General features: G+C 39.8%; 1 protein-coding gene across 2 annotated transcripts in view; it reads right to left on the bottom strand.

Annotated features, from left to right (window-relative positions):
• Positions 1-14432: 14432 nt before the first annotated feature.
• The window catches only part of LOC143749644 (uncharacterized), a 55855-nt gene continuing 51115 nt past the window's right edge, over positions 14433-19172 (bottom strand). For both annotated transcript variants that reach the window (XM_077242069.1, XM_077242070.1), the window contains 7 exons: positions 18710-18841; positions 18590-18620; positions 16101-16142; positions 15934-15972; positions 15766-15847; positions 15371-15427; positions 14433-14842 (listed from right to left, as the gene is read on the bottom strand). In XM_077242069.1, coding sequence (XP_077098184.1) covers positions 14734-14842; positions 15371-15427; positions 15766-15847; positions 15934-15972; positions 16101-16142; positions 18590-18620; positions 18710-18841 — 492 coding nt within the window. In that variant the 3' untranslated portion in view covers positions 14433-14733. The remainder of the gene's footprint in view (positions 14843-15370; positions 15428-15765; positions 15848-15933; positions 15973-16100; positions 16143-18589; positions 18621-18709; positions 18842-19172) is intronic.

Raw genomic sequence — 19172 nt, 5'->3', positions numbered from 1 at the left:
TAAAATAAAGGGAAATAAATTCTGCAACCGCAGTAACTTGATATCAGAATGATCTGATTAACTCATACAAGCCAACAGGAATTACATATAACCTCAAGAGTGTGGGGCTCCTCATTTTTCCTCATAGACCGAAAACACCTAGCTCTTATTACCACCTTGCGATCAACAACATTGGAGACTGAACACATAAAAGTGGTTAGCGATTAGCATTTATAATGTTGCAAGTGCTAGAGCCAGATAATTGTCAACTTACCTTGATAATTGTGAATTAAATTCCTCAACGAAGAATTTATAGCCCTTGCTCAGCCTCGCTTCTTTAACTGTTGAATGCAGTCCAACAATTCTGTCAAAATCCTCAAATCTGAGTCGTGGAAGTGTCGAGAGAGAAGTTGTGAATTAACGCTCCATGTTCACTCTGTATGAAAACACCGTTGTTTCAGCTCTGGCGGAAATCCGTTTACCCGACATGGCGTAGTTTCCGGTTGCGTGTGAAAAAGGCGAATTAACCTCTCCAGTGGTCCGTGAAGCAATCTGCCCAGCATTAATTCAGTAGGTGCTCTACCTGTGGTTTCTTGGTGTGCCATGTTGATAGCAAACATTATGCTGGGTACACACCAAAAGATAATCGGGCAGATTTTGGGCCGATTTGCCCCCTTCCGACAATCCTAGCCATGTCCCAATTATCATGATGGTTCTACAGATTATTTGATTAGATATGCCCTTGGTGTGAGGTGTGCTCGGAAGAACGTCGGAGCTGCCCCGATCGCGATCAGAAATCCTTATGTGTGGGGAGAACCCCGAGGACAAACGCGCGCACACTCTGGAGATTATCATGTGAAACGAAGCAATATCCAATCAGAAAGCGAGATGATGGAAGATGGAAGTATAACAAACGCAGTCATGGCACAGCAGCACAAGGTGAAATTGATGTGGACAGCAGAGATGGAGGATCAGCTTGTTGAGTTGTGGCAACAGCACAAATATTTGTACAACGTTTCGTGTAAAACATACCACAATAGACTGGACAAGGAGAAGAGTTGGTCAGAAATAGATTCTGCAATGGCATTACCAGGTAGCTGCCCAAATAGCAATAGAGTAGATTTTGTGTGTGTGTGTGTGAGAGAGAGAGAGAGAGAGAGAGAGAGAGAGAGAGAGAGAGAGAGAAATGCGACTTAGCAGATTTGAATTTCGACTCGAGTTAACTCGCATAATAACTGTTTGCCCTTTTGAACTATAATAACGATTGCTCGTTCAGTGCCATGGCCGCTGACGTTAGCATTATTTATTTGCTATCATCTCTGTGCTCTATGCGCTGAGTCTGACCACCAAAACTTTAAGATTAAACAAGACGGTTCATTCATAGTATTATAAAAATGGGAGAGTAGTATAAAAGTGTTTGGAGAAGTGCAAAGCTCTGGTTGTCATAGAAACATGACGCGTTTGAGACTGCACATTCCTGTTAGCTGCCTGGAGAAACCTCAAGAGCTTTTTAGCGCAATTTGTGTTTTTTTAAACCTTATTTTCTGGCTCACACTTCTCTTATCCTAAAGTTGCAAGTTACAAAAAAACACACAAGCAGTGCTGACTGACTCTGATCATGGCCGGTCTTTCTCCGAGGTCGGGTCCCGGGTGCTCTGTGAAGACTTCTACTCCAAGCTTCTTAAAGCCAAACCCAGTGGGAGTGGGGAAAAGCCACTCACAACCAATCAAAGGTGGTTTCGGTCTTGGATCTTCGAAATGGAGGAGTGACCCAGCTCTCTGATTTAATAAAAAATATCTTAATTTGTGTTCCGAAGATGAACAAAAGTCTTACGGGGTTGGAACAACATGAGAGGAGTAATTACTGACAGAATTTTCATTTTGGGGTGAACTATCCCTTTAAGAGTCGCTGTCTGTTTTTTAGTACTGAAATGTCACCTTATATGGAATCGTGATTAGCAATCAAGACAAGTTTATATAGAGCACCTACCTACAGGTGGAGGCCCTGACAAACTGGCTGAAAAAAAGAAGAAAAGAAAAAGAAATGTGCAATACATGGCTGGTTTTTGTGCACGTCAACAAGTCATTGACAGATTTTGTTTTCTCCAGTCTTCGAAGCATATTTCCCACATTACATCCACAAAGATCATTTATTTAATTTAGATTATTAGATTCACTTTTTTTGTTTGTTTCTTGCCTGCCCTTTTTAATTGTTTCATTTATAAATCAATTTAAACAAAAAAAACGAGGGGAAAATTGTACAATAAAGTACAATCAAAACCTTATCACATTGCACTTAAATAAAGGTGTAATCTGCCGGTTGTCCTGCAGGTGACCTCATAAATTCTCAGGGCTGTGTTTCCCGAAAGCATCGTCAGCCAACTATGGTCCCAAGTTCCGTCGTTATCAGCAGTTCAACGAGTCGATGTTAACCGAAACCAGACAAATCTCGAGCTGTGGTTAGAAGCAGAGTTTCTAGATTGCATAACATGTGGACAATAAATCCGTATCTTGAGCAAAATAAGCAAGCTGACATTCAGTACATGTGTATTTTATTTAGAATACATACAAATGTCATTTACGTCTTTGAGTTTGTCAAGAGATTTAAAGCACCGTTTTTGAAGACTGCGCATGTGCGAACGTGCTCTGCTATGTGAGAACAAGCCTATAATTGAATCTGGAAATAACAGAGAAAATTTTGAAATATTCCTCAGATGCCATATCTGTAATTTATATCAAAACATCTATCATTAATTCGATCTCAAACAGTTTTATTAAAATAAATTATAACTCCACCACGAGTGTGACGTCATAAACCAACGTGTTTGAACGACCACTTTGCGACAATATGGTTTCGGGAAACAATCGTGACTAGCTAGTTGATTTCTTCAACTTCAGCAGCGAGTTATGTCGTTGTACGGGAAACGCACCCCTGGGCCGGGTTTCCAGATAACGATGTATCTTATACTATTTGCTTGCATTTGGATTCGCTCTCCGTTTCATTCCTGCTCCCTTGTTACAGAACGACCGACCAACGATGAATCCAATAGCACAAATGATGTGGCTCCGTCAGGGAGACCGGCCCATTGAGGATTACGTGAGAGACTTTATTGAACTGTCAAATGTAACTCCATTGGATTCTTTGTGCCTCATGATTTTCTTTAGAGGAGGACTATCTGAGCCACTTGCATCAGTCATGCCACTGCACAATCCTCAATGGACTTTAGAATTTTATATTGATTTGGCCCTGTTACTCTGCGGCTCAACCTTTACAGTGGGTTTGGCGGACAAGGAGAACACCAGACAGGAATTATGCCATCTTCCAAGTGTTTCTGAAGTAAATGGCTTTTGATAATTTTTTTCAGACATAAGCATTTAAGTTTCAATATTATTAATACATAAAGTCTATATATTTAGCGTGACAGATAGCACAAATATAACTACAGTTTGTACTTCATCTAGCAATTCATTTCTACCGGTACAGACAAAAAAGACTGTTTTACCAGTACTTTTCTATGTGTACATATTTGTAAGAAGCACAACTGTTCATAATTATGAACAGAGGATAGATTAAAGGAAGATGTAATCTATAAAATTTCTAAGCATGCCACACCTTCACTTTCTTCAAGGTAGGGCCTAATGTGATTACTGAAATTGATGATAGGCTGTGAAATATGTGAACATTATCACAGCCTGATAACCTTCACATGGTTCCTTCAATTAAGCTAGGATTAGTATAGAGTTTACACCTCACTAGACTTGCAGAGGAAATCATGGCTGCACTACAGCGTGTTCTTCAATTGATTGTCAGAGAAAGATGGGTGTTTCTCAAAACCAAGAATGCAAAGATCGGACTTGTGTTTTTGGGGAGAATGCTCTTGCTAGAATGAACTCACAAGGTGACGAGCACACAGAACGCTGCTGACAGTTTGAGACGATGTGTTCTTGCTAGTATTGTGCAATAATACCCCCACACAGACACCGTCTGCAGTACCCGAACATAACGAGAATTATTGACGATAACAGCCAGGCTTTATCGCCTAAGCCTGTAAACCTCAGCTCAAGGGATTACTCTACAACTGTACACTACAATGTAATGTATATTCATAACAATAAAGCAACGCCTGTCTCCTTTCATTCTGCTTCTGTTGTTTGTTTGTGTACATTACTAGCCAACGGCGGGGAAAAAATGCCGGTAAAGGGAAGGCTATTGTTTGTCGTTCAAGTAGTCTATTGTTTGGAGAAGATCAAATACTTAAGGTTAAATAACTGTTAGGTCAAAGATGGACCGGGCAATGTTAGCAGTCACCATGGGTATACTTTAACAAGAAGATGAAGATGAAGCTGCTGAGCTGAGAAGGCGTCTACAAATGAGGAGAACCAGGATGAGGAGGAGGAAGATGGAACAGTAATATGCTATTTTAGCGTTTGTCTCTCATTAAGTACATTATCTTATAAAGTTGACTTAAATCAGCACTTAACTTAAAAAATAGTGGCAAACAATGTGATCAAGTAGATTGAAATGTTAAGGTAAATCCTAGGGGAGAACCCTGGATGAATAGGAAAAATTACTAGTTTATAGTTTCCTTATCCAATAAATTGGGATAAGGTAAATAGAATAGCAATAGCTTGTTTGAGTAGCTTAAGGCCCTGTCCACACGGAGACACGTTTAGCTGTATACGTACACATTTTTTATCGGATCGGCGTTTCATCCAGACGGATCCGGCGTTTTGGGAGACTGAAACCGCTATTTTTTGAAACAGGGTCCCAGGGTGGATAAATCTGAAAACGACACCCTTGCGTCTTCGTGTGTACGGCCAATCTGTATATTTTGTGAAACGATGATGTCATCACCCCACGTGTCGACTAGTCAGTCGTGCCAAATAAGTAGGCTTACAGCAACAACAACTGCGACTACTTGCTTGAGTTCATGCTTCAGAAGCTACTGAGCCTCTTTTATTTATTTATTTATTATTTAGGCCTAATTTAATGTATTTTTATTTTATTTCTTTACTTCTTTATTTGTTTATATTTCTTTCTTATGCTATGATGCTTGTATTTTGTCTGATTAAGACATTTCGTATTTTGTAGGGATGGGCATTTCAAGCAAAAATAATATTCGACGATCGATGGGAATTATTTGATTATTGTTCAAAAAACGCACCTCTGCCCCCTCATGCTCACCGGTAACACGACGTTCGCTCCGACATAAAATTTCTCTGTACTGTAGGCCTAGATGTTGTAGCCATTAAAGAAAAGTTAGTTTCATATTTATGTTTAAATAATATGTTATTTTTTCCATTTCATAAATGTTTATTATATGAAAAGTGAACAGCGTGAGTAGGCTAATCATAAGATGCGCAATATCGAGACACATCATTTTGACCATTTCATTAAGTTTTGTTTTATATAAAGCCTTTCTTTAAAGTGAATTTCGTTTTGTATAAATTGTATCTTAATTTTAATCAATGTTTCATCAACCAATTTCCTGGATTTAATAAATAAGAAGCAAATATAGCAAACAATAGCCATCAGGACACGGAGGCGCCGACGCGATATAACTTTCATCCCACGTGAACTGGAACTTGTCTCATAAATGAACAGACACTCAGAAATATATCTAAGCTTGAAATGTCTACTTTTAAACAAAACAATTCAAAACGAAAAGAAACAGACAACTCTCTTATAAACCGTATGAAGTGCATTTATCTCTACAAGCACCTTCACCTATTGCGAAGGTGGCGAGTCAGCATCGTCACAGAAAACACTAGTTTATTGATAAATAGTTAAAATGTCTCCTTGCTATATTTGACACCTTCATAATGATTAGGCTATTTGCCGGTTCTTTGTGGCAAGCTTTATGCGTCTGCTAACTAATCGAAGTTATCGTGACTCATTCCTATTTTGTAGCAGGCCATTTATGGTTTTTCATATTGTTCAATAAAGTTCTTGGTTAAAAAGAAAGAAAAAAAAGAAGCTACTGTTCCTAATATTATTGTATACAGCGCGCAAGGTTTATGCGCAAGTCTTCTTCTCTGTTTTTAGTGTATCTGTGTTAGAAATACAGCGCCTCATACTGGTCTGGCATGTATACTACATCGGTTTCAGTCGGTTTCGTCTGTACGCAGATATTTCTTGAGACGGCGCCGTGTTGACGGAATTTTTTTTTAGAACGAGGAAAAAAAAGATTGGATAGGGAAAGCTCTGGCTTAGTGTGGACGTGCCTTAAATTACAGTACGCTCTGCACTACCTTAGACCTGTTTCAAAAAAGGTTCACACTTACATTTGCAGATAAAACAACTCAGGGAAGCATTGCAAAATAAATCAAGTAAAGTTTATTAGTACATCTATAGCCTACATAATTTGATGAAATACATATAACCAAGGATTGGAACAGCCTTTTTTTTACTTACCATTGAGTTGGTCTTTCCTTGCTTCCCACTCCTTGCTCCAATACCAAAATGATAGTAATAAAAAATACTTTTAGAATGTTAATTGATAAGTAATTAAATATATATATATATATATATATATATATATATATATATATATATATATATATATATATATATATATATATATGATGAAGGGGGGAAGGGGGGTAGTTATCAGTCAAATTAATTTTTACTTTGTTTATATAGTTTTTCTTTTTTACCCAACAAAAATAAGGGTACAAACAAAAAAATCAAGTGCAAATACAAAAATAAGATGGTTCTTAATAATCACCATTTATTAAATGTATGAACACAGAAACCCCCTGTTAACAGGTTAATGTCACGTTTCCCATTCCATGACAAATAAAATGTTTGCAATGCATTCTCTGTAAAAATGCGTAATCCGCAGGGTGATGGACACGGAGATGGGTAAAAAGGTTGGTGGCTACACATTCTGCAGCGCCGCGGCGCGTGTAGGATAACTCGAGGTATCGCACACCGGACGCACACTTTCTCGGTTTATGGCCAGCAGTATTCTTATGTTTAAGGAGATTATGCAATTAAGATAATGTCTGTAGGCCTACTATGTTATGATTGTACAATTAAATACAATAGTTGCTGAGTCTGTGAGCTGAACACTTTACCTCAGAGCATTCATTAACTGAATGAACAGAGACGTGGCCCTGCGCTTCTCGTCCAGTGTACAGCGCGACCCCCTTTAAAGTGCTGTTTTCTTTTGAGCCGAAGAACTCCCATTCAGACGAGCTTACTTTTTTTGTGTGTGGACAGAGTGTTTCACTCTCTCGCTCAGACGACATTCTCCTCAGAGTAGCCCGGGCTGCGTCTTCTTTGATAGGTGTCAGCGGGTGCAATACAGCTGAGACGTCAACCAGGTACTCGAGCTGGAGTATTTACGTGTCATGTTATCATAACAGTCCTATTCATTTTAAACATCGTGGTTATAGCCAATACCGGTATATCGCCACACTCTAAATTAACACAATGTCGATATTTCATGCTTTGAATATCACGATTATCGTCAACACCGGTATATTGCGACACCCCTAATATATATATATATAATGTGTGTGTGTATTTCCTTTTTAAACACAGGATCAGGAGTGTTTTTCTCTGAAGCTGACCTAAAACCAGCCTTTAGGCTCTCCAGAGAAACCCTCAACCTGCTGGTCCAGATGTTGCCTCGGCAAAAGCCACATGGATGGAGCCACGAAATCGAGGTGGCTGTCTGTCTCTACTCGCTTGCATGTGGCACCTCATACAGAGTGACAGCAGACATCTTCGCAGTTGGCAGAATAGTCCACAGTATGGTGGATGACATGATGGCCATTGTTCACAAGGTGATTCATTTCCCAAGCCAGAAGAGATGGAGGAGGTCGGGGCAGGCTTTGCTCGCTTGGCTGGCCATGAGGCATTCCGCTGTGCGGCTGGAACAATAGATGGGTGCCACGTCAGAGTACTTCCATCTGCTGAACCACAAAAGAAGTGTTACTTAAACCGCAAGCTCTTCCCTTCAGTGGTTCTCCAGGGTGTGTGTGATGGCAAAGGGAAATTTCTGGATATGTACATTGGCAACACCGGGAAAGTCCATGATGCCCTTATCCTCCGGAGATCTCCAATGTACAAGGAGTCCCTATATCCACTAGCTAGCTTCTTTCTTCTTGGAGAAAGGGGGTACCCATGTCTGCAGCATCCTCTCACCCTCATGGCGCCGTACCGCCAGCCTGTAGCGGGTAAGAATACACAGAGAAATTTTTTATTGGATTCGTTACTTTGCATTTGAAACACTACATATATTTTTACATTACCTGTGTTTTAATCATCAGGCCAAGTTGAAGCACGCTTCAACAAGCACCATGCCAAGGCCAGGAACTTCATTGAGTGTACCTTCGAAATGCTAAAAACCCGCTGGCGAGCCATCTTCCTGAGGGCTTTGGAGATTCGGCCTCTACTTGCCCCTAAAGTTATTGCAGCATGCTGCATCCTCCACAACCAGCAGACGCATTTAGCATCTGCTAAATGACTAAATGTAAATGTAAATGTACAACCTCTGTCTCTCGACAGATGATATCCTGGAGGAGGAGGAACTTCACAATGAGGGTGAAGATCGGGGGAACGTTCCTGATGATGAGGATAGGGAGTTCTCAGGAAATAATCTCCGTGCCAGACTTGCTGCACAGGTGTCTGCCCCTGGAGAGCTGCCTGCATGTCTGAGGGAGCATGATTACGATTGAGGGGATACACCTGAGTGAATGCCAAGGGACAATAGATGCAAATTAGCTGCTAGCTAACTCTGTTGCAATTATTTTAAGTGTGCACTGTGCCCTGTCAAATAAATAGTTAATAAATGAAAACGAAATGTAAAGGAAAATGTTACCTTGAAAATATTAATATATTTATTTGTATCATTATATTAGTTAGACTGTAAAATTGTTTAGTTGATGAATAATTAAAAAATACTGTGTATATGGTCATTGACTGTTTTTTTAAGCACACCTAGCAGAATGGCAATGACATCAGGAAAAAATATCTATTAATCACCAACTATTTTAGTTGAAAAGAAACATGCCAAATTTAATGGCTGTCTACAAATAATGTCAAAAAGAAGGCATGATTCTGACTGCCGTTGTAAGATTTGCTTTCTCAGCTTAAGGCAAAATATGTCTTTCCTGCATATTACTACTTGGTGTACTACAAATTGTTTACTTATCGACCATCCAGACTGAAACTCAATATCAAAAATATTTATAGAAGAAAATCCGATACAACAATCGTAAACCAAGAATATTACAAATAATACAGGGTATTTACAATTTATTTACAAGTCTCTCAAAGAGAGTCAAGTATCTCTCTGCCCTGTCAGAAGCTGCTCTTTCCCTCGCCTCTCCCCTCGCCACTGCCTCCTGCTCTCTCTCCTCTTCCCTCTCTGCCTGCTCCTTCATAAAATCCAGGAGTGCCTCACTGACCCTGGCCCTCTTCCTTGGCGGCGGGTTGGCCCATTCTTTGGGAGGGGCAGAGGACGGAGAGGTGACAACGCCACCTGTAGTGGCAGTCAGATTTGCTGACACTACCAGGGGCGAACTTATTGAGTGCTGCCCCTGGAGTGCAGCATCCATCTGACTGTACCACTGCCAGGTAGCAGCAGTCACCCCACCTGCCTCCACCCCTTTCCCTGTTGGAGGATCCCTAAGTTCCTAAAAAAGAATGTAAATGAAAACGATGAAAACTGTTATTGAACATATTTGTAGTCCCAATCAGTTTCCACAGTTTGAATGGCTTCACAAATGTTTGTTGCAATGCTATCCTGTATCAATTCCTTTCATGTCAAGTTATTTTAAGTTAACAGTTATTTTAAGATATCTTGCAATAATGATGGAAGTTAAAATACTGATGCCAAACATATAATATTAATTTTTTCACACAGAAAAAAATAAAGTTGGGATATGTCATTTAGTTTACAATTTCCTAAAAGTGTTTGATAACGTATGTCCTTGCCCTATAATACTTGTACTCCACTTGTAAAAAGAATTGCATATTATCTTGCTAAATCTAGCTTAAATTCGTCCCACTACATTACTGAAAAAGAGATTAAATGGTGGGTTACCTTTTATTTTTCCTTGAGGTTATTCCATTTTTTCATTGCTTGTTTGTCTGTGATAGCCAGGTCAGACTTGTTCACAAATACTCTGAAAAAAACAAAAAGAAGAGAGGACAACTTAAAGGTACAATACCTAAGATTTTTGCATTAAAATATCCTAAAATCACAAGGCAAGTGTTATATATTTAGTTAAGGTGATAACTTACAATATTCCAAATGTTTCAAACAATGTTTAAATCGCGAGAAAATTGAGATTTTAACCAAGGAAACGGGGCGTGTGAGCAGGGGTGAGCTGGGAGTCGCCAGTCAATTGCGTCATATCCGCGTTACCCTCGGTTTCCGCTCGTACTGCGTGGAGTCCTGGACAAATGCGGAAGTTGTAGTTGTGCGTTAGCGTCTATCAAGAAACAAAGGTCAGCTTGTTTTGCGCATTTGTTATGGAATGGAACACAATTATTCTTTAGCAATTGCAGCTGGTTCTGTCGACAAAGACAAGTCTCATAAACGCAAACGTCAACGAACGGGTCAACCAAACGACCTAAGAAGAATTTGGGACAAGAAGAGAAATAAAACCAGGATCAACGTCGGTGTGGCATTTCCTAAATGGAGAGAACTTCGTGAAAAACTCGAACTAGAAAGAGGCGGATCTTGCATGTGTTTTAATTGACAGGTGAGTAACACCGTGTTCTGTATTCAATTTTCATGTCAGTAAAGGATTCAAAACAATTAGTATTATTGTTAGAATGTCTTGTTGTCTATGCATATGATGTGAAGAATCGTAAGGTCATATTCACCGCAAAAACTTCTCGGAATGTGAACTGTTGGCTGTAATTTTGTCAAAGTGTAGCTGTGGTTAAATACTTTCACGACATGAAAAGATGTGTCAAATGTACATTAAATTTATTTTTTATTTTTATAAAGTTGTGTGTATGTAAGCATTGAAAAGTATTATTGCGTTAGGTTTATGTTTAGTTTATTAACATTGTTTATCCCGTCTGGTGTTTATGGCCATGTAAATAAATATACGATGTTCTACATAAAGATTAATCGGTCCTTTGGCAAATGATGGGGGTATGTTCGAATGTACGTTCAAATGCGCAGCGTTGTCACAATTCAACAAATAGCCTACAGTAACATCTGTGATACATGTGACACATTAAATGACCAGCATCAAGACAGGACATCACAGAAATACAACACATCATCACATCCCACAGGTCATTGGAGTGATTGAGGGTACCTTGATCCCGATCCTTACATCATCTGTGGATGGCCATGTATATATATAAATGCCGCAAAGGCTATGCAGCTATCAACTGCCAGGTGATCTGTGACCATAAGAGTTTGATCACAGACATTGTGGCAAGGTGGCCCGGAAGCACACACGACTCCATGTTCACCAATTCATCTGTGGGTCAGGAGGCACAAAACTCACAGGGACAGTGGAGGCTGCTTGGGGACAGTGGTTACCCACTGAGGCCATATCTCTTCACGTCTGTGGCTAATCCTATGAATAACAGGCAGACAAATTTAAACGAGGCACACCGTGTTGCAATGTTACAATAGGGAGGTGGAAGATGCGCTTTCGGGCAATTCACCAGTCCAGGGGTGGTCTTATGTTTGCTCCACAAAAGTTCCGTGCAGTAATAATAGTAAAAGCTATGCTGCACAACATTGCAGTGCAGATGAAAGTGCCCATACTTAGCAGGGAGGAAGATGAAGAGGTGGAGGAGAACATAGATGGCAAGGGACCACATGATGGCCAAAGAAATGCCCAATACATGGCTGGTTTTCGTGCACGTCAGCAAGTCATTGACAGATTTTTTGCCCGATTTTTATCCCTATTTTGCCCAGTCTTTGAAGCATATTTCCCACATTACTTCTTTTAAGATTTATTTTTGTTCATTCATTTAATTTAGATGTGTATTACAATTTTGTTCCATTTCGTTTATAAATTAATTTAAACAAAAAACAAGTAGAATAAAGTGTACAATAAAGGACCATCAAAACCTTATACAGTATTATACTCACGTAGCAGTGTAATCTGTTAAATCTAGATGAAAGTGTAATCTACCGGTTGTCCTGCAGGTGACCTCATAAATCTGTCTTCTTACGATGCACGTGGGGATTTACGATTACTCCAGAGCACTCGTAGTTCTACCAAGATTTTCAAGTGTCTTACAATGCTTCTGTTAAGCCCAGCCCTGGAGTAATCGTAAATCCGTAAGTCCCACTTTATTACTCGTTTTTTGTTTAAATGAATTTATAAATGAAATAATTAAAAAGGGCAGAAAACCCAAAAAAATTGAAATTTAAAAAACATTTATTTTAATAAAAAAATATGTAAATCGTGATTATGCCCCACCATGTGTCAATTTGTGTCTATGATTGATGGTGACCTCTTGACCTTTTGCCACACCCTTTGGCCCACCCAAGTCGTGCCCTAGTGATGACCTTGACCCCTGAAGACCTGTGTCGCCTTTGATCTTTAGATAAAAAAAATAATCTTACATTTTCAGAGAGTTGAAGAAGTAGCTCCTAACACATCATTGTCCATACAACATATGAATGGGTTTACAAAAATGCAATAAGTTTAAAGTTGTAATGCAAAAGATCCTGAATGTTTCTCTCTCACACCAGCGTTTGACAGTCTGTGAGTCAGAGGGATGTGGAGTGTTCAGTGATCAGGATGAGACAGTGTGAATGTTTTGCTAGTGCTACATTTATTTCAAAGTATAATCTTAAAAGTTTAAAATAAATCTTTTAAAAATAAAAAATGTTTTAAATTAAATTAAATTAATTATTTAAAGTCTTAATAAAAACAACACTCTAAAAATCTGGGTTGTTTTTTAACCCAGAATGATGGGTCGAGTCTGTTGGGATTATTTTATCACATTTCATTTTAAACACCTTTGGGTAGTTTTAATTTTCCAGTTGTTGGGTTAAACCTGCTGGGTCGTAACGCTGGGTTGTTTCTGTTTCTGTTTGACATGAACTACCCCATGGGCGTTTTTGGTTGGAATGAAAATGGTGGAATTTATTTATACAATAAATATAATAATGTATGCTGTTCACTTTATTTAAAAATTTCATTTTTCTAGTTCAAATGTAATTGGTAATTGGTTCATGTTAAACTGACTTGAAATGGTCACTCTTTGACTTCACTTGATGTTTTAATTTTGAAATATGTTTCAATCTAGTAACCCAGTCCTACAGGACTTTCACTTCCCATCATGCTTTGTACAGGGCTGAAGTGGGAGGTACATTTTGAAATAAAGTGATATAATAAATATCTAAATAGTTTAAAGATAGACAGCTAGGGGGCGCTACATATCCAACTAAAGAATGCCATATGAAACATGTACCCTGATTTTGTCTTTCTGTAAATGTGTTATACAACGATTAATCAAGGAATCAGTGTAAGCATTAGATTTCAGTGGCATAGGACTTCTCAGAATATAAAGATGTTTATTTATGTCTAAACATCTGTCTAAGTTCCAAGAGATCTCGACTGTGTAGAAATAGTTATAAACGTTCATCAGAGCAGCAGTGGGCTAGCACTGTGTGTTACACCCTTGTGTTGAATGAATATAATAGAATGGCAATAATATATTACATGCCAGGGAGCGGGAAAATAATATACCTTTTTGAAAAGATTACCCATCTTTAAATCACAAGTCAGATACTGATGTAACTCTTCCAGACAAGACAGAGAACATAGAAATCTACCCAAACAAAAGTAAGAATCATACAATTAAGATAGATATCCTCTCAGGTTAATAAAAGTATAATTGCAGCATTTAGAAAATGAACTGTACTCATGTTCACATTAGTAGTTTTCAGTTCCAGCTTGTACTGAGATTTATTCTATCATAATGTTTTGTCTTCTACAGAAAACATGATCTTGAGGTTGTTTGCAGAAGGCAGATCTGCTGGCGCTCACCGATTCAAGCTGAGTTTACCATTCAATCCTGATCTCCATTCCAGACGCTTTCTAGAACTATACAGGCCATAAAACTGAGTTTAAACTGCACATTTACAGCAGTTTTTAATTCAATCTTCTAATGATATATGACTATCTACTCCAATTCATTGTTGAAATATAAACATTTAAACAATCAAACATTCATTAAATAATGAAGACATCTTACTTAGAAATATATGTAATATTAATCAAAATGCTCCTCTCTGGAGTTTATGGACACTGAACAGCTTTACTGAGGTAAAGTTTTGTTCTCCAGCTGTTTTATTCACTGTTTCATTGATGTTTATTTACCGCTGTAACTAGTAGTAAAGAAGAAGAGATGATCGGTTCGTCTATCACACACATTAACGAGTGTCAAAAACACATTCATTGTATTCAACTTAGGGACAAATGGGGCTTGGAATTTGAAAGCCGATACGTTGTTTCTTCCCAGATGAAACAAAACGCAAAGATGATTGTCATCGTGAGTAAAAAAAGCTGCTTTACCGTTACACCCCGACAGAGAAGGGAATGTTTTTTTAGTAAAGTGCCTTGATTTGAGGTTGTGTGTTAGTAAAAAGGTGTCTTCAGCGGCTTCTCTAAAGTTATGAGAGTCTCAGCAGGTCGTCTGGAGGTCGACAGCTCAATTCACCACAGAGGAACAGAGACGGTGAAGGGTCTGGAAATACACTTTATGCTTTATTTTGAAGGACAAACAAGGCGAGTAGATATTAAAAACTAGCCATGATGTTGATTCAAAGCATCATATGTGATCATCATTTGCACACAATGAACCGTTTCAGATTCCTGCGGTGAATAAGGATCATCAGATCCAACCTTCAGATCCCTGCGTGAAACAGATTCAGATTCAGCTGAGATTAATCTTCATCAGCTGTATGTTACGTCATCACCAGCTGTCTCATCTCTGAGATGATCATGTGACTGTAATGAAACTCAGCGTGGGTGTAGGAAGAAGAAGACAGGGTCGGCGGAATTGGGACTCGAACTTTATTTAGCAACAAAAATAAAGTAAACAAAAAGGTGCGCTCGTGCGCCTTCACCGTAGTGAAACACTACAGCAATGTCCAAAACACTCTTTTCTATTTGAAACAACCCAGTCCGTTTGCCAGTGTGCTCTGTTGCAGTCGCGTGCGAGTCCCAGGCCTCTCTCCCTCCTCTCTCATTCCCGGCAGCTTATATGCGGTCTCCACGGCAATCACTGCAATCAGACACAGGTGTTCATCATCTGCACTTGAGCCACTTACTCACCGCACAGCTCGCTGACTCGTCTCTCGCTACAGACTTCGCAAAACCACGCCCCCCTCGCCACAGTGAGGAAGTGAAATAACTCTTTCTCTCAGTTTGATTCACTCACCTGTTGTCTGTTTCATCATCAGTTTGACAGGTGGGCCGCGCTTCCCTCTGAAAACATCTGACAACAGACTGACACTTATTATACATACTATTATGTTCGGCTTATTCAGAGAGATTTTAAACTTGAGATTTCCCCTTGATTTAATAATTCAATCTGAGACGTCATTGACTGCTACAGAGGTCAAATCATAATCACCTCTTGGTTTCTTACACCAAAATCTATAAAAAAATATTTATAAATTCATAGTCTTGAAAGCTGTTCAACTAAACGTGAAAGAATCATAAAATAATCTGATAAAATGAATCTAAATGTTATTCACGATGGCCTGAGCTCTTGTAAACTAGTGTTGGATGTAAAGACTGAAGTATGACGTTATAAGATCAGTCTGGACTCACCTGAAGATCCTTTTACGCAGTATAAAACAGATGATGATGATGATGATGAAGATGAAGAGAACACACAGCCACCACAGCTGATCTATACAAGTAATCAAATATCAAATAATTTGATCTATAATGATAAATCAATATTAGTGTTTTTGTTTAGAGCTCTTGACTTTTTACCTGAGATCTCGAGAGACAGATTCACTTCATTTAGAACATCTTTAAAACACAGAATGATCACATATCAGACAATATGACAGAAAACATTCAAACTGTATTGAGTCTGATTCAGATCTGAGATCTGTTTTATTAGTGAATTAGACACACGTTTATCAGCTGAGACTCACCTGAGTTTGTAGTCACTGTAGTATTCTGTAGAGTATTCCACACTGAAAAACACAATTCACAATCATCATGATTCAATTAAAGAAGATTCAGATAAACACAGAGTTTGATCTGAATCGGGACAGACTGATCTTAGGGATGCACCGATATGAACATTTTGGCCGATAACGATAACCAAGTTCATTATATTTGAAAGCCGATAACTGATATATTGCACCGCACAATACATCAAAATTTTTAAGAGGTCTCACCATTAAAAGCCAAGCACACAATTATTATGTTCTCTTTATAATTTTCTGAAGTCTATCCACCATATTTTGTGATGCGGAAGTAAATTCGATGACATACTTTCTTCTAATGTGTGAGACTTCTGTTTCGCTCGCTGAGGCACTGGGTGTTTAAACCAGACCCGCATTTACTGGAAGTCTCACCAGCACAAAGTGCACTTTCTCTGGGCTGAGTCAGACGGTTTCCCCACCCGGTCTGAGCCGGAGGTATTTGAAAACGATGACGTAAGTTTAGTCATGTGATCCATCTTGTACCAATAGATATTCATGTTTACCGGTATTGTGCCTGTTATGTGCTATTCACTTTTACACTGTTGCTAAAATATGTTACTTTGCACACTCTTCATATCACAGTACTGCAAAGATGACAGAAAATGTACTCACATTTTGCTGTCCTGCGGCAATACAGGAGAGCAGTTGCGTTTTAGACCAAACATATGGTGACTGAGTGCGATCTGGACGCATCAGTGATGATAAGATATTTTGGTAAATAAAATTATCCTGTTAGAAGAATTGCGCGATAACTTTATTATTACGCCGTTTTCAAATGTATCCGGATTAATGTGGACGTAGCCTTAGCTCCAGAAGGAGCTCCAAAGGTGGCAGGCAAAATCTGAATAGATTTAATCTGAATAGGCTAGCCAGGGAGGTCTTATACTATGGACTTCGAATTTGACTCGAGAGCCAAGCCCAGAGCCAAACCCGCCATGGGCATTCAAGCTTGATTTGTGCCCAAGAAAGCTGCACCCTGCCATCTTTTCCTGGAGGTTTCATACTTCCAGAGCTCCACCGCGCTGGAGATTGAACTCACTCCCCAGCCACCCCGGCTGGGCTGGGCTTGGCTTTCCCCTGGAGGCCCTCTCCCCCAGGACTTCCACCGCGCGGTGTAATCTGGATTTTATACCCACCTAAAGTGGTGGCTGGCAAATCTGACTCTGACTCTGACCCAGGATGGGCCACCCTCCCTGGGCTGGCTAGGGAGGTCAGACAACATGGAGCTTTGAGCCCAGTGCAACCTTTTAGACTTTGTCATTTATAAGAGCTTGGCTTTAGAGTCAATTTCTCCATGGGCTTATTCGTGCCCAGGACAGGTGCGCCATGCCTGGGATGCACTTTCAGAATACTAGTCTGACTTTTTCCTGGAGGTTTCACACCACGGAGGAAATTGATCTATCTCCTCAGAGTTCCCTCTCCGCCTGGGTCTTTACCTTTAAGGCCACAGTCAATTCCGCCATTGGCGTTTGAGCTTGATTTGTGCCCAGGAAAGGAGCACCCTTCCTGGGATGCACTTTTCAGAAAAAACAGCCTCTTTTCCTGGATGTTTACATACTTTCAGAGCTCCACCACAGTGGAGATATAACTCACTTCCCTGCCAGAGTGCACCCTCTCTGGCTTGGGTTACTGCCTTGAAAGCCCTGGAGCTTTAAGACCAATTCAACAAATTTGGACTTTGTCATTTATAAAGCTTGGCTCCAGAGGAAAATTCCACCATGGGTGTTTGAGCTTTATTCGTGCCCAGGAGAGCTGCACCCTGCCTGGGATACACTTTTCAGAAAATCAGCCCGTCTTTTCCTGGAGGTTTCATGTTTTTCAGAGCTCCACCACAGTGGAGATTGAACTTGTGGGTGGACTCGTTCGAAAGGCCACGTCCGGCACTACGTGACGAAAGAGTTTGGAGAATATTGAGCTTGGTGTTCTCGAGATATAAGCCCATAAAAGTGTGCCTTTGATCGTCTGCAACTTCCTGACCCGACTGCCTTCGGGGACGAGGGTTGGATATGCCCCCCTCGAAACCTACAGACGACCTACAGAAATGTTTTCATCTTGTCATTTCCGAGATATTCGCAAAAAAACAAATTGCCATTCATTCAGCGCTCGTGGCGGACATCAATGTCTCCAACGGGACTTCCAGTACCGCCGGGCCATCTGGTCATGCCCGAAGAACGGTGAACCTTCCTCGGCATGCCATCAGAGCCTCTGGGGCCCTGGAAGTCACATCCCTACTGCAGGTTTTGGACTTGGAAATATTTTCAGACCAGAAAAAGGGCCCAGACCTTTTAACGGCTCAATTAATAATATATATTAATATACAGTATTAAAAATTATTGGCCGATACGATAACATTACAAATGAACATATATTGGCCGATACCGTATATATCGTGCATCCCTAATTAATGTGTTTTACTGAAGTGTCTCTCTCACCTCTGAACATGGTCTTATGACTGTGATGAGACTGTGATGAAAGAAAGAAGCATTAGAGAATCATGTTAATGAAAGATTAAACATGAAAACAGATAAATGATGTGTTGAGAGTTTATTTACTCCTGGAGTGTCACAGATGATCTCATGATTCAGATTCACACAGCGAGACGTGATGAGACGATCAGATAAGACTGAAATACCAGGATAACTCAGTGTTTCAGGATCTGATGGATGTGCTATCAGACGCCCGTCCTGAACACACCAAACATAAGAGGATCAAGTGTGTGTGTGTGTGTGCGTGTGTGCGTGTGTATGTGTGTGTAATAACAGGATCAATCAATGTTTCAGGATCTGATGGATCTGCTATCAGACACCCGTTCTGAACACACCAAACACAAGAGGATCAAGTGAGAGTGTGTGTGTGTGTGTGTGTGTGTGTGTGTGTGTGTGTGTGTGTGTGTGTGTGTGTGTGTGTGTGTGTGTGTGTAATAACAGGATCACTCAGTGTTTCAGGATCTGATGGATCTGCCATCAGACGCCCGTCCTGAACACACCAAACACAAGAGGATCAAGTGTGTGTGTG

The sequence above is a fragment of the Siphateles boraxobius genome, unplaced genomic scaffold, assembly GCF_051911475.1.
Source record: "Siphateles boraxobius isolate OS27281-9 unplaced genomic scaffold, OSU_SipBor_1 25, whole genome shotgun sequence".
In the NCBI taxonomy this organism is placed as follows: domain Eukaryota; kingdom Metazoa; phylum Chordata; class Actinopteri; order Cypriniformes; family Leuciscidae; genus Siphateles; species Siphateles boraxobius.
The sequence above is the reverse complement of the archived record's forward strand: the minus strand, read 5'-3'. Positions and strand labels throughout refer to the sequence as shown.